Source organism: Salvelinus fontinalis, chromosome 23, assembly GCF_029448725.1.
Source record: "Salvelinus fontinalis isolate EN_2023a chromosome 23, ASM2944872v1, whole genome shotgun sequence".
Lineage (NCBI taxonomy): Eukaryota > Metazoa > Chordata > Actinopteri > Salmoniformes > Salmonidae > Salvelinus > Salvelinus fontinalis.
The window spans coordinates 20,162,242-20,188,577 of NC_074687.1; the positions used below are offsets into that span (position 1 = coordinate 20,162,242).

At 44.3% G+C, this 26,336-nt stretch overlaps 1 protein-coding gene across 4 annotated transcripts in view; it reads left to right on the plus strand.

Annotated features, from left to right (window-relative positions):
* Nucleotides 1-23,129, plus strand: part of LOC129820994 (rho GTPase-activating protein 20-like) — a 76,207-nt gene extending 53,078 nt beyond the window's left edge. For all 4 annotated transcript variants that reach the window (XM_055878186.1, XM_055878187.1, XM_055878184.1 and 1 more), the window contains exons 10-14: nt 568-923; nt 2,064-2,173; nt 2,349-2,538; nt 20,103-20,217; nt 20,924-23,129. In XM_055878186.1, coding sequence (XP_055734161.1) covers nt 568-923; nt 2,064-2,173; nt 2,349-2,538; nt 20,103-20,217; nt 20,924-22,653 — 2,501 coding nt within the window. In that variant the 3' untranslated portion in view covers nt 22,654-23,129. The remainder of the gene's footprint in view (nt 1-567; nt 924-2,063; nt 2,174-2,348; nt 2,539-20,102; nt 20,218-20,923) is intronic.
* The last annotated feature ends 3,207 nt before the right edge of the window (nt 23,130-26,336 follow it).

Sequence of the window (26,336 nt, forward strand, 5' to 3'; positions counted from 1 at the left end):
GATATACCAAGTCTCAGAAATATGGTTTCACTAAGCACACACAAACACTCTTTCTTTCTCTGTCTCTCTCTAGCTGTCTCTCTCTCTCCAGACAGACTGCCCGACCTCCACCCCATTAGACTCAGACCCCTCTCTAGTCACGTCTCTTTCTGAATCAATGCCTCTCCCCTGGTGCCATTCTCTCTCTCTCTCTCTCTCTCTCTCTCTCTCTCTCTCTCTCTCTCTCCTCTCTGTCTCTCTCTCTCTCTCTCTCCTCTCTCTCTCCTCTCCTCTCTTCTGTCTCTCTCTCTCTCTCTCCTCTCCTCTCTTCTGTCTCTCTCTCTCTCCTCTCCTCTCTTCTGTCTCTCTCTCTCTCTCTCTCCTCTCGTCTCTCTCTCTCTCTCTCTCTCTCACACTACCATTCTCTCATTTTTCCCCTTCCTCTGCTCTCTCCAAACACCATTAAGTCTTCATCTCTCTCCCCCTCTCTCTCCCTCTCGTTGTGTTTTATTGAGCAGTATGCCCTACTTCATATTAGAATAATGTCTTTCATGTTGGACTAACCCCCCCCCCCCCCTCTCTCCATAGAGCCAGGTCAGAAGTCTGTTAAGAGGAAGAGGTTGTTGATAAACTGGGCCTTCTGGAGGGGGTCCAGTAGCCAACTGGATGGTGTCCCCCTGTCCCCCACCTCCCAGTCCCCCACCCCGGGACGCCTGTTCGGACGGTCTCTCAGTTCCGTCTGCCCCCCTGACCACACCCTGCCCAAACCTGTCATGGACATGCTGGTGTTTCTGTACCAGGAGGGTCCCTACACCAGGGGTATATTCCGTCGCTCTGCAGGGGCCAAAGCCTGCAGAGAGCTGAGAGACAGACTGGACAATGGGACAGAGGACACACACACACTCACACACGAGTCTGTGTTCGTCACCGCCGCAGTCTTCAAGGTAGGACAGAACGCAAGCAAACACACATACACACACCACACACACACATACACCAGGGTCCTTTTGTATTAATCGGAGTTTAAAGGGTTTTGCCAGGCTTGTCAGATCAGATAAAATGGGACATGAGAGAGAGGAGGTTTGAAGGATCTGTTTCATCCTGCTTCAACACATTAGAATAATTCACAGCACAGGGCTAACACAGCTGTAGACACACATATTCACCGCCATATTGTGTGTGTGTGTGTGTGTGTGTGTGTGTGTGTGTGTGTGTGTGTGTGTGTGTGTGTGTGTGTGTGTGTGTGTGTGTGTGTGTGTGTGTGTGTGTGTGTGTGTGTGTGTGTGTGTGTGTGTGTGTGTGTGTGTGTGTGTTTGAAATCATAGAAAGTCTTAGACAGACAGAAAGTAGTGAAGTGATTGGAGTGGAAGACAAAGCTTAGGTAGAAAAACACACTCAATTCAAAGCACATGTTGGGAGGCTTTACTGGAAACCTGTAGCTGTATTAGATCAGACAGAACAGGACACACACACACACAGAACACATGCTGCTGTTCAGTTAAGCATATTACTATATTACTATACCCAATCCTAGCCAACAAACTGAAAACAACTGAGCTGACAAACAAACACTGTTGAATGTAAAAGGATAGATTCCTTCAGTAAAAACACATCTGGCTGTGCCATCTCTCAACTACTCTATAATATTACTGCATAATAGTTGAGTTGCACAGATTCTTTCATAGCATTCTGTTCTACTTTACGTGCCATATTTTCAGGATTCATATCATCTCTACTGAAAAGAAGCATACAGTTGAAGTCGGACGTTTACATACACTTATAGTTGAAGTCAAATACTATTTGAGTGTATGTAAACTTCTGACCCACTGGGAATGTGATGAAAGAAATAAAAGCTGAAATAAATCATTCTCTCGACTATTATTCTGACATTTCACATTCTTAAAATAAAGTGGTGATTCTAACTGACCTAAAACAGGGATTTTTTACTAGGATTAAATGTCAGGAATTGTGAAGAACTGAGTTTAAATGTATTTGCCTAAGGTGTATGTAAACTTCCGACTTCAACTGTATGTGGTGATGTGTTCTAACCTAAATTGTGTCCCTATGGTTGTGTTCCCCAACAGGACTTCCTGCGGAACGTTCCAGGCAGTCTGCTTTGTGTGGATCTGTATGAGCAGTGGGTTAGAGTGATGGAGCGAGAGGAGGGAGAGGAGAAATGGCTAGCCATCCATAGGTACTGACACTCCCCGTATCGCACCTTCACAAACACATAGGAAAAACAAAGATCACCCTCATCATTCTCTGCCCACTATTTAAATCTTTGTCTGACACATCCAGTCTTACCAGATGTTGTCAATGTTGTGTTTTCATCACTGTCTATTTTGTCACCCCCCCCCCCCCCACCTCAGGTTAGTCCATCTTCTTCCCAGTGAAAACCTGTTGCTTCTCAGACACGTGGTTGCCGTGCTCCACTGTATTCAAGGAAATGCAGAAGACAACCAGATGAATGCCTTCAATCTGTCTGTGTGCATCGCTCCCAGCATGCTGTGGACACCAGCCCCCTGTAGCCCACGGGGGGAGGGGGAGGCCACCAAGAAGGTGAAAATGGACCCAAACCTTAAACTTTTTTGTAGATTTCCCTCTCTGCTAACAAACTTTTTCATTTATTTAATTTTCTTTCATATCTTCTTTCAATCACATAATTCTACCACACAGTGTATGTGTGTTAGTACATCATACTCTTGCCTATATTAAGTATTAATGTCAATGGGAAATTTGGGTGAGAGTGAGTTGCTTGCGTGTACTTCCAGTTACATTTCCAGTTAAGAACAAGGGCCCCATACATATGTTCATACATACATACATACATACATACATACATACATACATACATACATACATACATACATACATACATACATACATACGTACATACGTACATACGTACATACATACATACACTACATTTCAAAAGTTTGGGGTCACTTAGAAATGTCCTTGTTTTTGAAAGAAAAGCACATTTTTTGTCCATTAAAATAACATAAAATTGATCAGAAATACAGTGTAGACATTGTTAATGTTGTAAATGACTATTGTAGCTGGAAACAGCAGATTTTTTAATGGAATATCTACATAGGCATACAGAGGCCCATTATCAGTAACCATCACTCCTGTGTTCCAATGGTACGTTCTGCTAGCTAATCCAAGTTTATCGTTTTAAAAGGCTAATTGATCATTAGAAAACCCTTTTGCAATTATGTTATCACAGCTGAAAACTGTTATGCTGATTAAAGAATCAATAAAATGGGCCTTCTTTTGATTAATTGAGTATCTGGAGCATCAGGATTTGTGGGTTCGATTACAGGCTCAAAATGGACAGAAACAAATAACTTTCTTCTGAAACTCGTCAGTCTATTCTTGATCTGAGAAATGAAGGCTATTCCATGCGAGAAATTGCCAAGAAACTGAAGAGCTCGTACAACGCTGTGTACTACTCCCTTCACAGAACAGCGCAAACTGGCTCTAACCAGAACAGGAAGAGGAGAGGGAGGCCCTGTGCACAACTGAGCAAGAGGACAAGTACATTAGAGTGTCTAGTTTGAGAAACAGACGCCTCACACGTCCTCAACTGGCAGCTTCATTAAATAGTACCCGCAAAACACCAGTCTCAACGTCAACAGTGAAGAGGCAACTCCGGGATGCTGGCCTTCTAGGCAGAGTTGCAAAGAAAAAGCCATTTCTCAGACTGGCCAATAAAAATAAAAGATTAAGATGGGCAAACGAACACAGACACTGGACAGAGGAAGATTGGAAAAAAGTGTTATGGACAGACAAATCTAAGTTTGAGGTGTTCGGATCACAAAGAAGAACATTCGTGAGACAGAAAAAATTAAAGATGCTGTAGGAGTGCTTGACGCCATCTTTCAAGCATTGTGGAGGCAATGTGATGGTCTGGGGGTGCTTTGGTGGTGGTAAAGTGGGAGATTTGTACAGGGTAAAAGGGATCTTGAAGAAGGAAGGCTATCACTCCATTTTGCCACGCCATGCCATACTCTGTGGATGGTGCTTAATTGGAGCCAATTTCCTCCTACAACAGGACAATGACCCAAAGCACAGCTCCAAACTATGCAATAACTATTTAGGGAAGAAGCAGTCAGCTGGTATTCTGTCTGTAATGGAGTGGCCAACACAGTCACCGGATCTCAACCTTATTGAGCTGTTGTGGGAGAAGCTTGACCGTATGGTACGCAAGAAGTGCCCATCAAGCCAATCCAACTTGTGGGAGGTGCTTCAGGAAGCATGGGGTGAAATCTCTTCAGATTACCTCAACAAATTGACAACTAGAATGCCAAAGGTCTGCAGGGCTGTAATTGCTGCAAATGGAGGATTCTTTGACGAAGCAAAGTTTGAAGGACACACAATTATTATTTCAGTGAAAAATCATTATTTATGACCTTGTCAACATCTTGACTATATTTCCTATTCATTTTGCAACTAATTTCAATTATGTTTTCATGGAAAACAAGGACATTTCTAAGTGACCTCAAACTTTTGAATGGTAGTGTAATGTACGCCTAAAGGTCTGGAGGTTTGGATGGCTGAGGCTAAGGGCCAGGACAGGGTGTAAAGGAAAGTTAAACTGTTGCTGCTACTGTAGCTGTCTGACCAAGCAGGATGTCCAATGGAAGAACAAACAGCAGTGTGGAGTTCGAGAGTGTGTCAAACTCCTGCTAGGAGCCTCAGGCTGGGCTATACTATGTATGTTTCCTCTTTAAACCTGGACTGACCTACTTACACTCTCATTTTACATTGATTTAGTCACCTGTTTTCAATATCTGTACTGACACACACACAAGCACACAAGTTTGAGATCTCTATCCTTGCAGTCACGGTGACACAACACAAGTGTAAAATCTATGCACTGACAGGAAAGCTTGACATTTTACGTTTAGTTACTCACACAGAGTAAGAATTGACACACCAGCTCACGGTACTTGTAACGAGTGCGCTGGGAATTGGCAAGCAACTTCAGGGAGTGCATAATTGAATAAACAAATGAGGGAGCACACATGACAGTTCTAATCCTACCACTAGACTGTGTCCAACACATGACAGTACTAACCCTACCACTAGACTGTCCAACACATGACAGTACTAACCCTACCACTAGACTGTGTCCAACACATGACAGTACTAACCCTACCACTAGACTGTCCAAAACATGACAGGTCTGACCCTACCACTAGACTGTCCAACACATGACAGTACTAACGCTACCACTAGACTGTCCAACACATGACAGTACTAACCCTACCACTAGACTGTCCAACACATGACAGTACTCACCCTACCACTAGACTGTCCAACACATGACAGTACTAACGCTACCACTAGACTGTCCAACACATGACAGTACTAACCCTACCACTAGACTGTCCAACACATGACAGTACTCACCCTACCACTAGACTGTCCAACACATGACAGTACTAACCCTACCACTAGACTGTCCAACACATGACAGTACTAACCCTACCACTAGACTGTGTCCAACACATGACAGTACTAACCCTACCACTAGACTGTCCAACACATGACAGTACTAACGCTACCACTAGACTGTCCAACACATGACAGTACTCACCCTACCACTAGACTGTCCAACACATGACAGTACTAACGCTACCACTAGACTGTCCAACACATGACAGTACTAACCCTACCACTAGACTGTCCAACACATGACAGTACTCACCCTACCACTAGACTGTCCAACACATGACAGTACTAACCCTACCACTAGACTGTCCAACACATGACAGTACTCACCCTACCACTAGACTGTCCAACACATGACAGTACTAACCCTACCACTAGACTGTCCAACACATGACAGTACTAACCCTACCACTAGACTGTGTCCAACACATGACAGTACTAACCCTACCACTAGACTGTCCAACACATGACAGTACTAACCCTACCACTTGACTGTCCAACACATGACAGTACTAACCCTACCACTAGACTGTCCAACACATGACAGTACTAACCCTACCACTAGGCTGTGTCCAACACATGACAGTACTAACCCTACCACTAGACTGTCCAACACATGACAGTACTAACCCTACCACTAGACTGTCCAACACATGACAGTACTAACCCTACCACTAGGCTGTCCAACACATGACAGTACTAACCCTACCACTAGACTGTCCAACACATGACAGTACTAACCCTACCACTAGACTGTCCAACACATGACAGTACTAACCCTACCACTAGACTGTCCAACACATGACAGTACTAACGCTACCACTAGACTGTCCAACACATGACAGTACCAACCCTACCACTAGACTGTGCAACACATGACAGTATTACTCCTACCACTAGACTGTCCAACACATGACAGTACTAACCCTACCACTAGACTGTCCAACACATGACAGTACTAACCCTACCACTAGACTGTCCAACACATGACAGTACTAACGCTACCACTAGACTGTCCAACACATGACAGTACTAACCCTACCACTAGACTGTGCAACACATGACAGTACTAATCCTACCACTAGACTGTCCAACACATGACAGTACTAACCCTACCACTAGACTGTCCAACACATGACAGTACTAACCCTACCACTAGACTGTCCAACACATGACAGTACTAATCCTACCACTAGACTGTCCAACACATGACAGTACTAACCCTACCACTAGACTGTCCAACACATGACAGTACTAATCCTACCACTAGACTGTCCAACACATGACAGTACTAACCCTACCACTAGACTGTCCAACACATGACAGTACTAACCATACCACTAGACTGTCCAACACATGACAGTACTAACCATACCACTAGACTGTCCAACACATGACAGTACTAACGCTACCACTAGACTGTGTCCAACACATGACAGTACTAATCCTACCACTAGACTGTCCAACACATGACAGTACTAACCATACCACTAGACTGTCCAACACATGACAGTACTAACCCTACCACTAGACTGTGTCCAACACATGACAGTACTAATCCTACCACTAGACTGTCCAACACATGACAGTACTAACCCTACCACTAGACTGTCCAACACATGACAGTACTAACCCTACCACTAGACTGTGTCAAACACATGACAGTACTAACCCTACCACTAGACTGTCCAACACATGACAGTACTAACCATACCACTAGACTGTCCAACACATGACAGTACTAACCCTACCACTAGACTGTGTCCAACACATGCCAGTACTAACCCTACCACTAGACTGTCCAACACATGCCAGTACTAACCCTACCACTAGACTGTCCAACACATGACAGTACTAACCCTACCACTAGACTGTGTCCAACACATGACACTACTAACCCTACCACTAGACTGTGTCCAACACATGACAGTACTAACCCTACCACTAGACTGTCCAACACATGACAGTACTAACCCTACCACTAGGCTGTCCAACACATGACAGTACTAACCCTACCACTAGACTGTCCAACACATGACAGTACTAACCCTACCACTAGACTGTGTCGAAAACATGACAGTACTAACCCTACCACTAGACTGTCCAACACATGACAGTACTAATGCTACCACTAGACTGTCCAACACATGACAGTACTAACCCTACCACTAGACTGTCCAACACATGACAGTACTAACCGTACCACTAGACTGTGTCCAACACATGACAGTACGAACCCTACCACTAGACTGTCCAACACATGACAGTACTAACCCTACCACTAGACTGTGTCCAACACATGACAGTACTAACCCTACCACTAGACTGTCCAACACATGACAGTACTAACCCTACCACTAGACTGTGTCCAACACATGACAGTACTAATCCTACCACTAGACTGTCCAACACATGACAGTACTAACCCTACCACTAGACTGTCCAACACATGACAGTACTAACCCTACCACTAGACTGTGTCCAACACATGACAGTACTAACCCTACCACTAGACTGTCCAACACATGACAGTACGAACCCTACCACTAGACTGTGTCCAACACATGACAGTACTAACCCTACCACTAGACTGTGTCCAACACATGACAGTACTAACCCTACCACTAGACTGTCCAACACATGACGGTACTAACCCTACCACTAGACTGTCCAACACATGACAGTACTAACCCTACCACTAGACTGTGTCCAACACATGACAGTACTAACCCTACCACTAGACTGTCGAACACATGACAGTACTAACCCTACCACTAGACTGTCCAACACATGACAGTACTATCCCTACCACTAGACTGTCCAACACATGACAGTACTAACCCTACCACTAGACTGTCCAACACATGACAGTACTAACCCTACCACTAGACTGTCCAACACATGACAGTACTAACCCTATCACTAGACTGTCCAACACATGACAGTACGAACCCTACCACTAGACTGTCCAACACATGACAGTACTAACCCTACCACTAGACTGTGTCCAACACATGACAGTACTAATCCTACCACTAGACTGTCCAACACATGACAGTACTAACCATACCACTAGACTGTCCAACACATGACAGTACTAACCATACCACTAGACTGTCCAACACATGACAGTACTAACGCTACCACTAGACTGTCCAACACATGACAGTACTAACCCTACCACTAGACTGTCCAACACATGACAGTACTAACGCTACCACTAGACTGTCCAACACATGACAGTACTCACCCTACCACTAGACTGTCCAACACATGACAGTACTAACGCTACCACTAGACTGTCCAACACATGACAGTACTAACCCTACCACTAGACTGTCCAACACATGACAGTACTCACCCTACCACTAGACTGTCCAACACATGACAGTACTAACCCTACCACTAGACTGTCCAACACATGACAGTACTCACCCTACCACTAGACTGTCCAACACATGACAGTACTAACCCTACCACTAGACTGTCCAACACATGACAGTACTAACCCTACCACTAGACTGTGTCCAACACATGACAGTACTAACCCTACCACTAGACTGTCCAACACATGACAGTACTAACCCTACCACTTGACTGTCCAACACATGACAGTACTAACCCTACCACTAGACTGTCCAACACATGACAGTACTAACCCTACCACTAGGCTGTGTCCAACACATGACAGTACTAACCCTACCACTAGACTGTCCAACACATGACAGTACTAACCCTACCACTAGACTGTCCAACACATGACAGTACTAACCCTACCACTAGGCTGTCCAACACATGACAGTACTAACCCTACCACTAGACTGTCCAACACATGACAGTACTAACCCTACCACTAGACTGTCCAACACATGACAGTACTAACCCTACCACTAGACTGTCCAACACATGACAGTACTAACGCTACCACTAGACTGTCCAACACATGACAGTACCAACCCTACCACTAGACTGTGCAACACATGACAGTATTACTCCTACCACTAGACTGTCCAACACATGACAGTACTAACCCTACCACTAGACTGTCCAACACATGACAGTACTAACCCTACCACTAGACTGTCCAACACATCACAGTACTAACGCTACCACTAGACTGTCCAACACATGACAGTACTAACCCTACCACTAGACTGTGCAACACATGACAGTACTAATCCTACCACTAGACTGTCCAACACATGACAGTACTAACCCTACCACTAGACTGTCCAACACATGACAGTACTAACCCTACCACTAGACTGTCCAACACATGACAGTACTAATCCTACCACTAGACTGTCCAACACATGACAGTACTAACCCTACCACTAGACTGTCCAACACATGACAGTACTAATCCTACCACTAGACTGTCCAACACATGACAGTACTAACCCTACCACTAGACTGTCCAACACATGACAGTACTAACCATACCACTAGACTGTCCAACACATGACAGTACTAACCATACCACTAGACTGTCCAACACATGACAGTACTAACGCTACCACTAGACTGTCCAACACATGACAGTACTAACCCTACCACTAGACTGTCCAACACATGACAGTACTAACCCTACCACTAGACTGTGTCCAACACATGACAGTACTAATCCTACCACTAGACTGTCCAACACATGACAGTACTAACCATACCACTAGACTGTCCAACACATGACAGTACTAACCCTACCACTAGACTGTGTCCAACACATGACAGTACTAATCCTACCACTAGACTGTCCAACACATGACAGTACTAACCCTACCACTAGACTGTCCAACACATGACAGTACTAACCCTACCACTAGACTGTGTCAAACACATGACAGTACTAACCCTACCACTAGACTGTCCAACACATGACAGTACTAACCATACCACTAGACTGTCCAACACATGACAGTACTAACCCTACCACTAGACTGTGTCCAACACATGCCAGTACTAACCCTACCACTAGACTGTCCAACACATGCCAGTACTAACCCTACCACTAGACTGTCCAACACATGACAGTACTAACCCTACCACTAGACTGTGTCCAACACATGACACTACTAACCCTACCACTAGACTGTGTCCAACACATGACAGTACTAACCCTACCACTAGACTGTCCAACACATGACAGTACTAACCCTACCACTAGGCTGTCCAACACATGACAGTACTAACCCTACCACTAGACTGTCCAACACATGACAGTACTAACCCTACCACTAGACTGTGTCGAAAACATGACAGTACTAACCCTACCACTAGACTGTCCAACACATGACAGTACTAATGCTACCACTAGACTGTCCAACACATGACAGTACTAACCCTACCACTAGACTGTCCAACACATGACAGTACTAACCGTACCACTAGACTGTGTCCAACACATGACAGTACGAACCCTACCACTAGACTGTCCAACACATGACAGTACTAACCCTACCACTAGACTGTGTCCAACACATGACAGTACTAACCCTACCACTAGACTGTCCAACACATGACAGTACTAACCCTACCACTAGACTGTGTCCAACACATGACAGTACTAATCCTACCACTAGACTGTCCAACACATGACAGTACTAACCCTACCACTAGACTGTCCAACACATGACAGTACTAACCCTACCACTAGACTGTGTCCAACACATGACAGTACTAACCCTACCACTAGACTGTCCAACACATGACAGTACGAACCCTACCACTAGACTGTGTCCAACACATGACAGTACTAACCCTACCACTAGACTGTGTCCAACACATGACAGTACTAACCCTACCACTAGACTGTCCAACACATGACGGTACTAACCCTACCACTAGACTGTCCAACACATGACAGTACTAACCCTACCACTAGACTGTGTCCAACACATGACAGTACTAACCCTACCACTAGACTGTCGAACACATGACAGTACTAACCCTACCACTAGACTGTCCAACACATGACAGTACTATCCCTACCACTAGACTGTCCAACACATGACAGTACTAACCCTACCACTAGACTGTCCAACACATGACAGTACTAACCCTACCACTAGACTGTCCAACACATGACAGTACTAACCCTATCACTAGACTGTCCAACACATGACAGTACGAACCCTACCACTAGACTGTCCAACACATGACAGTACTAACCCTACCACTAGACTGTGTCCAACACATGACAGTACTAATCCTACCACTAGACTGTCCAACACATGACAGTACTAACCCTACCACTAGACTGTGTCCAACACATGACAGTACTAATCCTACCACTAGACTGTCCAACAAATGACAGTACTAACCCTACCACTAGACTGTGTCCAACACATGACAGTACTAACCCTACCACTAGATGGTCCAACACATGACAGTACTAACCCTATCACTTGACTGTCCGACACATGACAGTACTAACCCTACCACTAGACTGTCCAACACATGACAGTACTAACCCTACCACGTGACTGTCCAACACATGACAGTACTAACCCTACCACTAGACTGTCCAACACATGACAGTACTAATCCTACCACTAGACTGTGTCCAACACATGACAGTACTAATCCTACCACTAGACTGTCCAACACATGACAGTACTAACCCTACCACTTGACTGTCCAACACATGACAGTACGAACCCTACCACTAGACTGTGTCCAACACATGAATGTACTAACCCTACCACTAGACTGTCCAACACATGACAGTACTAACCCTACCACTAGACTGTGTCCAACACATGACAGTACTAACCCTACCACTAGACTGTCCAACACATGACAGTACTAACCCTACCACTAGACTGTCCAACACATGACAGTACTAACCCTACCACTAGACTGTCCAACACATGACAGTACTAACCCTACCACTAGACTGTCCAACACATGACAGTACTAACCCTACCACTAGACTGTGTCCAACACATGACAGTACTAATCCTACCACTAGACTGTCCAACACATGACAGTACTAACCCTACCACTAGACTGTCCAACACATGACAGTACTAACCCTACCACTAGACTGTCCAACACATGACAGTACTAACCCTACCACTAGACTGTGTCCAACACATGACAGTACTAACCCTACCACTAGACTGTCCAACACATGACAGTACTACCCCTACCACTAGACTGTCCAACACATGACAGTACTAACCCTAACACTAGACTGTCCAACACATGACAGTACTAATCCTACCACTAGACTGTCCAACACATGACAGTACTAACCCTACCACTAGACTGTGTCCAACACATGACAGTACTAATCCTACCACTAGACTGTCCAACACATGACAGTACTAACCCTACCACTAGACTGTGTCCAACACATGACAGTACTAACCCTACCACTAGACTGTCCAACACATGACAGTACTAACCCTACCACTAGACTGTGTCCAACACATGACAGTACTAACCCTACCACTAGACTGTCCAACACATGACAGTACTAACCCTTCCACTAGACTGTGTCCAACACATGACAGTACTAATCTTACCACTAGACTGTGTCCAACACATGACAGTACTAATCCTACCACTAGACTGTCCAACACATGACAGTACTAACCCTACCACTAGACTGTGTCCAACACATGACAGTACTAACCCTACCACTAGACTGTCCAACACATGACAGTACTAACCCTACCACTAGACTGTGTCCAACACATGACAGTACTAACCCTACCACTAGACTGTCCAACACATGACAGTACTGACCCTACCACTAGACTGTCCAACACATGACAGTACTAACCCTACCACTAGACTGTGTCCAACACATGACAGTACTAACCCTACCACTAGACTGTCCAACACATGACAGTACTAACCCTACCACTAGACTGTCCAACACATGACAGTACTAACCCTACCACTAGACTGTCCAACACATGACAGTACTAACCCTACCACTAGACTGTCCAACACATGACAGTACTAACCCTACCACTAGACTGTCCAACACATGACAGTACTAATCTTACCACTAGACTGTCCAACACATGACAGTACTAACCCTAACACTAGACTGTCCAACACATGACAGTACTAATCCTACCACTAGACTGTCCAACACATGACAGTACTAACCCTACCACTAGACTGTGTCCAACACATGACAGTACTAACCCTACCACTAGACTGTCCAACACATGACAGTACTAATCCTACCACTAGACTGTCCAACAAATGACAGTACTAACCCTACCACTAGACTGTCCAACACATGACAGTACTAACCCTACCACTAGACTGTCCAACACATGACAGTACTAACCCTACCACTAGACTGTCCAACACATGACAGTACTAACCCTACCACTAGACTGTCCAACACATGACATTACTAACCCTACCACTAGACTGTGTCCAACACATGACAGTACTAACCCTACCACTAGACTGTGTCCAACACATGACAGTACTAACCCTTCCACTAGACTGTGTCCAACACATGACAGTACTAACCCTACCACTAGACTGTCCAACACATGACAGTACTAACCCTACCACTAGACTGTCCAACACATGACAGTACTAACCCTACCACTAGACTGTGTCCAACACATGACAGTACTAACCCTACCACTAGACTGTGTCCAACACATGACAGTACTAATCCTACCACTAGACTGTGTCCAACACATGACAGTACTAACGCTACCACTAGACTGTCCAACACATGACAGTACTAATCCTACCACTAGACTGTGTCCAACACATGACAGTACTAACGCTACCACTAGACTGTCCAACACATGACAGTACTAACCCTACCACTAGACTGTGTCCAACACATGACAGTACTAACCCTACCACTAGACTGTCCAACACATGACAGTACTAACCCTACCACTAGACTGTCCAACACATGACAGTACTAACCCTACCACTAGACTGTGTCCAACACATGACAGTACTAATCCTACCACTAGACTGTCCAACACATGACAGTACTAACCCTACCACTAGACTGTGCAACACATGACAGTACTAACCCTACCACTAGACTGTCCAACACATGACAGTACTAACGCTACCACTAGACTGTCCAACACATGACAGTACTAACCCTACCACTAGACTGTCCAACACATGACAGTACTAACCCTACCACTAGACTGTGTCCAACACATGACAGTACTAACCCTACCACTAGACTGTCCAACACATGACAGTACTAACCCTACCACTAGACTGTGTCCAACACATGACACTACTAACCCTACCACTAGACTGTGTCCAACACATGACAGTACTAATCCTACCACTAGACTTTCCAACACATGACAGTACTAACCCTACCACTAGACTGTCCAACACATGACAGTACTAACCCTACCACTAGACTGTGTGCAACACATGACAGTACTAACCCTACCACTAGGCTGTCCAACACATGACAGTACTAACCCTACCACTAGACTGTCCAACACATGACAGTACTAACCCTACCACTAGACTGTCCAACACATGACAGTACTAATCCTACCACTAGACTGTGTCCAACACATGCTAATCCTAAAATGATTCAATTTGCAACGAGTGACCCCAGATGTATTGTAAGTTAATAATAAACAAGAATAAGTCATCCTGTCTATAATACTCTCTGAATTATGGTCAATTTTGGACACATTGTTGTTGGAACACACTCAATCTGGTTGTTTCCAGATATTTCTCTCTCCGTGTCAAATGTGTGTTTGTTTCTGGTGAGGCTTGGGCCTGTTGAGGTTCACTGGGAAAAAATCCAAAGCATTTCCTACAGATTCCTGAGGACGAGTGTGTTTTGACAAACCCACCGCTTTCTGTCTTTACACACAGGCGCAAACTCACACGGACACACACCAGCAAACACACACACACACACACACACACACACACCACACACACACACACACACACACACACACACACACACACACACGCACACGCACACGCACACACGGACACACACCAGCAAACACACACACGCACACACACACACGCACACGCACACGCACACGCACACACACACAAGCAAACACACACACACACTCATACACATACACACACTCAAGCAAAAACACACACACACACACACACACACACACACACACACACACACACACACACACACACACACACACACACACACACACACACACACACACACACACACACACACACACACACACACGCAAACACACACACACGTACACGGAGACACTCTTGCTCTCTCTAGCACACACTCTCTCCCACACACAACACACACTTTTTTCTGTTTGTTTGTATGTGTGGCCCACTGGCTCCAAGGCCTCTGAAGGGGAAAATGTGAGATTTTAACATTCCCCTGGCCGGTCGCGGTCTCACAAGGAGCCAAGTCAAAGTGGGCTGGCGTGGGTCTGGTCTCTAACGGCACTGGGCAGTCTGGAACACTCCCCTTCCCTCCGCTCCCCTCCGCTCCCAGATTTTCCCCCACTTCACTTCCGCTCCCTTCTCCATCACTCCACGGTTATCATTTAGATGTTTGTGGCTCCTACAGACATGTTAGTCTCTGAGTGGCTTGAGTAAATGTTTGTCAGAAAAGTTTGCACAATAAATACGCATGCTACCATACCTTACCTCAGAAAAAGCCCCCCTACACCAATGACAACAGGTTCTGGATTAATGATTGCGTTTCTAGATCTTATCTCAGTGAGTTTGATTGGCAGCCCCCATGATAGACAGAACCAGGCTAAATACAAGGAGGGACAGAAGCAGTGTCACGCCCTGACCATAGAGAGCCTTTTTATTCTCTATTTTGGTTAGGTCAGGGTGTGGCTAGGGTGGGTGATCTAGTGCATTTATTTCTATGTTGGCCTGGTATGGTTCCCAATCAGAGGCAGCTGTTTATCGTTGTCTCTGATTGGGGATCATATTTTTTGTGGGATCTTGTTTTCGTGTTGATGCCTATGAGCTCTACAGAACGTCACGTTTCGTTGCTCTCTGTTTTTGTGAGTTTCAATTAATAAACATGTGGAACTCTACGTACGCTGCGCCTCTGTCCGAGTATGATTACCACGACGATCGTGATAAGGAGAGTGAGAGAGAAGACAGTTTAGCCTTATTCCCTTGCTGGAGTTCCGTTGTGTTGGACTAGCCTGTGAAATTCAAAGCCATGCTCTATCAGTCCATTCACTCCCGTAGCCCTCTGAACAGAGGCGTGTAAAACAGGCTGACATATTGTGAAAACCATGACACAGTCCGCTTTTAAACAGTCTACCTGGGAAACTACCTGTGAAATAACCTACAGTATAAATTGCAGTCTGAGCCCTGATCTGGGACCAGTCATTAACCCCTCTAGGGTACGTGGGACGGTAGCGTTTCACCTCGTCAACAGCCAGTGAAACTGCAGGACGCCAAATTCAAAACAACAGAAATCCCATAATTAAAATTCCTCAAACATATATGTATTTTACACCATTTTAAAGATACACTTGTTGTAAATCCAGCCACAGTGTCCGATTAAAATAGGCTTTACGATGAAAGCAAACCAAACGATTATGTTAGGTCAGAGCCAAGTCACAGAAAAACTATTTTTCCAGCCAAAAAGAGAGTCACAAAAAGCAGAAATATAGATAAAATTAATCACTAACCTTTGATGATCTTCATCAGATGACACTCATAGGACTTCATGTTACACAATACATGTATGTTTTGTTCGGTAAAGTTCATATTTATATCCAAAAATCCGAGTTTACATTGGCACGTTATGTTCAGTAGTTCCAAAACATCCTGTGATTTTGCAGAGAGCCACATCAATTTACAGAAATAGTCATCATAAATGTTGATGAAAATACAAGTGTTATACATGGAATTTTAGATCCACTTCTCCTTAATAACCTGTTGAGGATGGGGGCGCTGTTGTGACTATTTATGCTAATCGTGTAATTTTTGAAACGGCTTCCCACAAAATCCTTGATCGTACAATATGCATATTATTATTATTATTGGATAGAAAACAGTCTATAGTTTCTATAGGAGTTGAAATTTTGTCTCTAAGTGGAACAGAGCCCATTCTACAGCAATTTCCCTGACATGGAGTCAGATTTCAGAAATTTTGGCCCCTGATCTGGAGTCAGTTAAAAGGGCACTGTTATTGCTATGAGTATACGGACACTGCTTACGTCTTCCCCTGGATGCCTTTACGTGATGACGATTTGAATGGGGTCGATTGCGCGTTCACAGGCACTACAAATTAAAAAACCCTGAGGCTAGTCACTCTTTTCTTGCTGCGTCATGCGCCTAGAGGACACCGCCCCGCACCTGTTCCAAGCATTAGTGGAGGGAGTAATATTACTCGGGTCATGTTTCTACTCGTTATGGGAGTTAAAAACATCATAAGGTAGTTAATTTAAAGCGTTTTATAGCAATTTATATCCGTTTAGTGCGATTTTGGGACATTTATTTCTGAAACGCTGTGAATTGCTGGGCACGCTTCCAGTTCATCCCGAACGCAGTTGGCATTTCCACATGGCAAGAGGACAGCTTTCCACCAAAAGACGATTACTCCCAAGAAAGGATCCTTTGCCCAAGATACTGATGGAAGAACAGCTCAAAGTAGGACATTTTTATTATGATAAATCGTGTTTCTGTCGAAAAATGTTAGTGGCTTAGGACGCCATGTTTTTTGACGTAGCTTCGCTTGGCGCAAACTGTATTGAAAAGTAAGGATAAATTAAAAAATGTAATTCCGCGATTGTATTAAGAATTAAATTGTCTATCAATCCCTGTCCACCCTATATTTTTTAGTCACGTTTATGAGTATTTATGTATAAGAGTAGATCACTGTCTAAGTGGCGCACGGACATTTTCTCACCAGCTTGGCTACATTTCACATTGTCTAACCATGATTTTGGTGGCTAAATATAAACATTTTCGATCAAACTCTATATGGATTGTGTAATATGATGTTACAGGAGTGTCATCTGAAGAATTCTGAGAAGGTTAGTTAAAAAATTAATATATTTTGGCGATGTTGACTTTTATCGCTCTCTTTGGCTAGAATCAATGCTGGGCTGCTATGTGCTATGTGCTATGCTAATATAACGATTTATTGTGTTTTCGCTGTAAGACACTTAGAAAATCTGAAATATTGTCTGTATTCACAGGATCTGTGTCTTTCGATTAGTGTATGCTGTGTATTTTTACGAAATGTTTGATGATTAGTAAGTAGGTAAACACGTTGCTCAATGTAGTTTTTCAATTCCATTTGTGACGGTGGGTGCAATTGTAACCTATGCCATCTACCTGAAATATGCACTTTTTTCTAACAAAACCTATCCCATACCATAAATATGTTATCAGACTGTCATCTGATGAGTTTTTTTCTTGGTTAGGGGCTATAAATATCTTAGTTTAGCCGAATTGGTGATAGCTACTGGTGTTGGTGGACAAATAAAAGATGGTGGATTATGCTAATGTGTTTTTAGGTAATAGATGTACATCTTTACATATTGTGTCTTCCCTGTAAAACATTTTAAAAATCGGACATGTTGGCTGGATTCACAAGATCTGTGTCTTTCATTAGCTGTATTGGACTTTAATGTGTGAAAGTTAAATATTTAAAAAAAATATATTTTTTTAATTTCGCGGCTCTGCCTTTTCAGTGGGGGGGGGGGGGGGGGAGTGGCGCTAGCGGCACCCTCATCCTAGACAGGTTAATGCAACCGCTGTGTCAGATTTCAAAACAACTTTACAGGAAAAGCAAACCATGCAATAATCTGAGTACGGCGCTCAGACGACAAATCAACCCAAAGAGATATCCGCCATGTTGGAGTCAACAGAAGTCAGAAATAGCATTATAAATATTCCCTTACCTTTGATGATCTGAATGCACTCCCGGGAATCCCAGCTCCACAATAAATGTTTGTTTTGTTCGATAATGTTCATAATTTATGTCCAAATTCCTCCTTGTTCCTCCGCGCACACAATCTAAACTCACGACGCACGTGCAAGTCCAGCAGAAAGTACGGACGAAAAGCCCAAAAAGTTCCGTTACAGTCCGTAGAAACATGTCAAACGATGTATAGAATCAATCTTTAGGACGTTTTTAACATAATTCTTCAATAATGTTCCAACCTGAGAATTCCTTTATCTTCAGAAATGCGATGGAACGCAGCTAACTCTCACATGAACACACATGGTCAGTGCATGGTCAGCTCGTGGCACTCTGGGAGAGACCTTACTCAATCTCCTCTCATTCGCCCCCACCTCACAGTAGAGGCATCAAACAAGGTTCTAAAGACTGTTGACATCTAGTGGAAGCTATAGAAAGTGCAACATGACCCCATTTCCACTGTATCTTGGATAAGCAAAGAGTTGAAAACCTACAAACCTCAGATTTCCCACTTCCTGGTTGGAGTTCTTCCTCAGGGTTTTGCCTGCCATATGAGTTCTGTTATACTCACAGACATCATTCAAACAGTTTTAAAAACTTCAGAGTGTTTTCTATCCAAATCCACTAATAATATGCATATCCTAGTATCTGGGCCTGAGTATCAGGCAGTTTACTCTGGGCATGCTTTTCATCCGGACCGGAAAATACTGCCCCGTACCCCAAAGAAGTTAACTTGTGTGACTGTGTAACAAGGTCTATGATCTGTTCCCAGGTCTGTGAGCTGGTACGGTTCCTGATTGAGAACTGCAGGAAGGTCCTGGGAGATGATGTCACCTCTCTGTTTGGTGCATTCCCTCAGAAGAGCAACAGCAGCGACCACGGATCAGGTAAACAAAGTCTCCATTTATTTACTGAAGAAATAACATCTAAATCCAAATTATGTTGTACAGTGCTCTAAACAAATGTTGTTAGTTTTGGTGGCAGAAAACTTCATAAGATAAAGTTGGATAGGAACAGAAAAGACAGGGAGAAAAGAGATGCCTCCTGGAGGTGGAGTGAGGAAGAGAGAGGTCACAAACCAAACAGAACTGAAACAACACAGAGGTGGTTTAATTTGACACAGCTCTTCACAAGGGTCAAAAAAGTCACGAGTGTATGTGTGTCGACAGCAAGACAGTGGTTCTGTGTATTGGAGCCCTTATCACCGTTAAAGAGCATATTAACCCTGACTAGCTGCAGTGTGTGTGTGTTTGTGTGTGTGTGTGTGTCCGTGCGTGCGTGCGTGTGTCCGAGTTGAGTGTACTCTCAGACGTGGCCTCTCCATAAGCCTGTGTCTCGGTGAGGTTTGCTGATTGGGGTCAGTATGTTGACCTCAGTCACTTCAGTGATTAGTACACTCTCAGTGACTCATTAACACACCAGCCAATTTCCTCCTTCTCTCCTAAACCAACCTCTTTGAATGGCAGCTGTATGCTAGGGACCATTACAGCACTTTATGCTTAGTTTTCAAACCTTGTGTCTACCTAATGAAATGGAGGTTTGGTCAAACTCAAACTCCCCCTTCTCTCTTTCCCTCTCTCTCTCCCTCCATAGATGTGTCATCTTTCCAGATGAATGACTCATCCTACGACAGCCTGGAGAACGAGTTAAACGAAGACCCAGAGTCACCCTTCCAGGAGTCCCTCCCTCTGAGAGACAAGGCCATGCCAGACAGCCACAGCAGAGACTCTGTCATCACGCTGAGTGACTGTGACCCAGACCCTGACCCTGACCCTGACCCTGACCCTGAGGATGACCTCCTACATCTCCCTCCACTGCCCAGACCCAGGAAGTTCACCTCCGTCGTACGCCAACCACAGCCACGTCAGTCCTTTGTCCAATCACATGGCCCTCGGAGGTTACGACGCAGCTCGGAGCCCGCCCTCGGACACACCCCCGGAGCTCTGATTGTCCAATCAGATAAACACAGTTTGGCATCACGTAAAGCAAGCTACGATGCGGCGATGGAGGGAGAGGAAGAAGAGGAGGAGGAAGAGGAGGATGAAGTGTTTCTGAAGCAGGGGCTCAGGGCTCTGCAGCTGAAAGACATTGTAGCCACAGGTGGAGAAAGAGGAGGGGTTGGAACTCTTGGGCGGAGGAAGCTGAGGCACGCCCCGCCACCTCCTTTACGATTGGATGCAAGCTGCTCCAGCCTGTCGTCCCCGGCGACCTCCCCCACAGGCTCCTCCCTCAGCTCCTTAGACTCCGCCTTCTCCCAGTATTCCACGGACTATGTCACCAGCGCAGGCTTCCATTTGGCTGAGCCTTCCCCCCACTCCCCACTCTCACCCCGCTTCCCCCTCTCACACCTCTTCCCCCTCTCACCCCGCTTACCCCGCTCCCCCCAGGGCTCACCCCCCAAGAGAGACACAGTGGACTGTAGCCAAAGCCACCCCCCCCACTCGTCCCGGACCCCGTCCACCCACCACGGCCTGCACCCTAACACTTGGTTCAAGAGGGACCGACGGCTGTCGCTTCGGCAACCCGACAACGAACACCTGGAGGAGGAAGTGGGGGAGGGGGAAGGGGTTAGCCTCCCAAAATCCCCAGAGGTTAAAGGTGTAGAGATGACCACCAAGAGGAGGTCCAGCAGCCCTCCATCCTACCAGCAGGCTATCCTACAGCTACAGGGGAGTATGTCTCCCTTCTACAGAGGCACAGAGAAACCCCTCACCGTAAAGGAGCTACGGCTGCTACACAACCAGTCCTGCAAAGTCACCCACAGACCCCCCACACGAAGTGGCGTCACCCAGCAGCCCACTGGAATAGAAAGTGAGGTCATCCAGCCCCCCCAGGGTGTGTTCTATGGACAGAGTAGCTCAACGCTTACCCTCCAGAGGCATAAGTCTCATTCCCTCACCCCGGCCATGGAGGCCAGCCGCAAGGTCCTCACCATGCCTCGCAGAGCCTCCGAGCCCTCATGCGTGACAGATGCAGCCTCCAGCCTTACCCTGGAGAGGCCCAGGGTCAAGTCCCGGACCCACAGGGTCAAAGATCAGCAGCTCCCTGAGAGCGGACTTAGAGTCTCTGACGTGGAGCCACAGCGCAACGGAGCAGGCCCAAACTCAGAGCCAGGGATCTGCCTATCACCCTCCACCACACGGGCAGTGAGGGACTACTTTTCCTCGCAGGGGCGGGTGGATGCAGACGCATGTCTGGGTAGGAGTCAAGAGGTGGCTCTGGCCCTCGTCCAGGGGAGGAGGGAGTGGCAGAGCAGGAAGTGTAGTGACCCGTGTGTCGACGACTTTGACCAAATGTTCTTTGCTGAGGAGTCCTACGTTTAATACATTCAAGAGGATTTTAAGAGTGTCTGGGTTTGTTTTATATGGCTGGTCAATGTTGTTTATAGCATATTGTTTGTATGTTTATATGGTCTTGTTGTCTGTGTTTATATTGTCATATATGTACAGTTATTTTCCCCTGGTCATAGTAGATGTTTGGTTGTGCTTGAGCTCTGTTTCCGCATGTCTGTCGTTCAACAACAGGTAGAGGTCTATATTTATGTTCATGTGATGCTTTGTTATAGTGTTGTACGACCTGTAAGAAATCATATGTGTATTTTTGTACATGATGCCAATCCTGCTGCTGTACTATAGAGTATATTTGCTACAGAACACACCGTTTGTATATCTGATGTCTCATGCTTATGAAAATTAATTATAACGATTATAATAAAATGTTGCTCTTGTGAAAGTATCTTTATGTATCAACAGAAGTATTCATTTCTCTTTATTAAAAAGGCACATTTTTAAAAATTGTTCTTCTGTTATTTTGTGGCTTCTTTTGATGTTATGGGTCTCCATGAGAGACCCATAACATCATAACACCATAACTTCTTTTGATGTTATGGGTTCTGGACTACGACTCTGCAGAACTGACAAAGTAGGACAAGCTGTACTATACTAAATGCACAGTGCTGTATTAGTGATAAAATGTCAACTCTTTACACCTGTTAAGCATGAATCATCAGACTCATAGTGTGATGTAAACATAATATTACCATGAATAATTCATCTGTATGGTCTCTGGTGGCGGAGTGGTGTAGGTCTCGGTCTAAGAGGATAGACAGGTCTGGAAGTGGTAGAGTCAGTCAGAGTCTCTCTCTCTCTCTCTCTCTCTCTCTCTCTCTCTCTCTCTCTCTCTTTCTCTCACACACACACACACACACACACACACACACACACACACACACACACACACACACACACACACACACACACACACACACACACACACTGAGGTGCTGCTTTTTAGACTGACAGGTCTGTTAGAGTTAGTCAGCCAGACAGGGAGACATGAGCACGGCCAATTATGTAATGGAAGCAGAGCCATGAAGCCCACGGGTTTGGCCCACCTTCCTGGACCTGTCTCAAAGTATAATATCTGCTCAAAATGTGTGTGTACAAGTTGTGTAGGGCTGGATGCTGTTGTACTTGAATCACCGGAGCATGACTCCACCAGTAATAAGTGTTACGTCTCTAGTCTAAAAGGTACTATATGCTGGCCCACATGGGTCATGTTAACATGCAGTGTGGAGTTCTAAGGTCAGGGGTCTAGCTGGATGTTGAAGTGATTCTGCCTGTTTATGTCTATTTGTCGCACCTCTACAGAGGTGGGAAGCTTAGGGAGAAAGCAGTACAAGCAAGAATGGTTGGTTTAGCGAGGGAGCTTGATGGAGTCATTAGTAGTTATAATAACTAGGGTGGACAGGAAAGACTCCTGGCCCTCACAGAACATGCTTCATTAGAATTCACTGTGTAACCTTCTCACCACAAGGCTTGGATAAATCACCATGGGAATAATGGTGAAAAGGACATCTCTGTAAATTAACTTGTATGATAAGCGAGGGGAAAAACAAAAGGCTAGAGATATTACTAATATATAGACACTGAGTGTAAAAGACATTTGGAACACCTTTCCATGACATAGACTGACCAGGTGAATCCAGGTGAAAGCTATGATCCCTTATTGATGTCACTTGTTAGATCCACTTCAATCAGTAGATGAAAGGGAAGAGACAGGTTAAAGTAGGATTTTTAAGCGTTGAGACAATTGAGACATGGTTTGTGAATGTGTGCAATTCAGAGAGTAAATGGGTAAATATTTCAGTGCCTTTGAATGGGGTATGGTAGTAGGTTTGAGTGTGTCAAGAACTGCAACACTGCTGGGTTTTTCACACTCAACAGTTTCTCATATGTATCAAGAATGGTCCACCACCCAAAGGACATGCAGCCAACCTGATACAACTGTGGAACGCTTTCGAGTCCATACCCCGATGAATTGATGTTGTTCTGAGGGCAAAAGGGGGAGCAACCCAATATTAAGAGGTTGTTCCTAATGTTTTGTACACTAAGTGTATACAGGCTTAGAATACCTTTTCAGAATGTTATCCAATGAAATAAGAATAAATGCAGTATGACTGAATGAAATAACCACCCAAGGAATACATTATATATATATATATATATATATATATATATATATATATATATATATATATATATATATATATATATATATATATATATATAGTACAAGTCAAGTTTGGACACACCTACTCATTCAAGGGTCCATCTTTGTTTTCATTCTTTTCTACATTGTAGAAATATAGCAAATACATCAACACTATGAAATAACACATACGGAATCATGTAGTAGAAACTTTAAAAGTTCTTGAAATTTGACTGACTGATCCTCATGTCTTAAAGTAATGAGGGACTGTCGATTCTCTTTGCCTATTTGAGCTGTTCTTGCCATAATACAGACTTGGTCTTTTACCAAATATGGATATCTTCTGTATACCACCCCTACGTTGTCGAACACAATTGATTGGCTCAAACGCATTAAGAAGGAAATACATTCCACAAATAAACTTTTAACAAGGCACACCTGTTCATTGAAATGTATTCCAGATGACTACCTCATGAAGCTGGTTTAGAGAATGCCTAGAGTGTGCAAAGCTGTCATCAAGGCAAAGGGTGGCTACTTTGAAGAATCTCAAATATAAAATATATTTGGATTTATTTAACATTTATTTAGTTACTACATGTGTTATTTCAGAGTTTTGATGTCTTCACTATTATTCTACAATGTAGAAAATAGTAAAAAATAAAGAAAAACCCTGGAATGAGTAGGTGTGTCCAAACTTTTGACTGGTACTGTATATATATTTAACCTTTAATTAACTAGGCAAGTCAATTAAGAACATTCTTATTTACAATGACGGCCTACCAAGAGGGAAAGCCCTCCTGGGAGACGGGGTCTGGGATAAAAAATTAAAATGTAGGATAAAACACACATCACAACAAGAGACATCACAACACTACATAAAGAGAGACCTAAGACAACAACACAGCATGACAGCAACACATGAAAACACAGCATGGTAGCAACAAAACATGACAACAACACGGTAGCAACACAACATGGCAGCAGCACAACATGGCAGCAGCACAACATGGTAGCAGCACAAACAAGGTATAAATATTGTTAGGCACAGACAACAGCACAAAGGGCAAGAAGGTAGAGACAACAATATGTCACACGAAGCAGTCACAAGTGTCAGTAAGAATGTCCATGATTGAGTCTTTGAATGAAGAGATTGAGATAAAACTGTCCAGTTTGAGTGTTTTTTGCAGCTCCTTCCAGTCGCTATCTGCAGCGAACTGAAAAGAAGAGCGACCCAGGAATGTGTTTGCATTGGGGACCTTTAACAGAATGAGACTGGTAGAATGGGTGTTGTATGTTTATTTATTTATTTTATTTCACCTTTATTTAACCAGGTAGGCAAGTGGAGAACAAGTTCTCATTTACAACTGCGACCTGGCCAAGATAAAGCAAAGCAGTTCGACACATACAACAACACATGGAGTAAAACAAACATACAGTCAATAATACAGTAGAAAAATAAGTCTATATACAATGTGAGCAAATGAGGTGGGATAAGGGAGGTAAAGGCAAAAAAAGG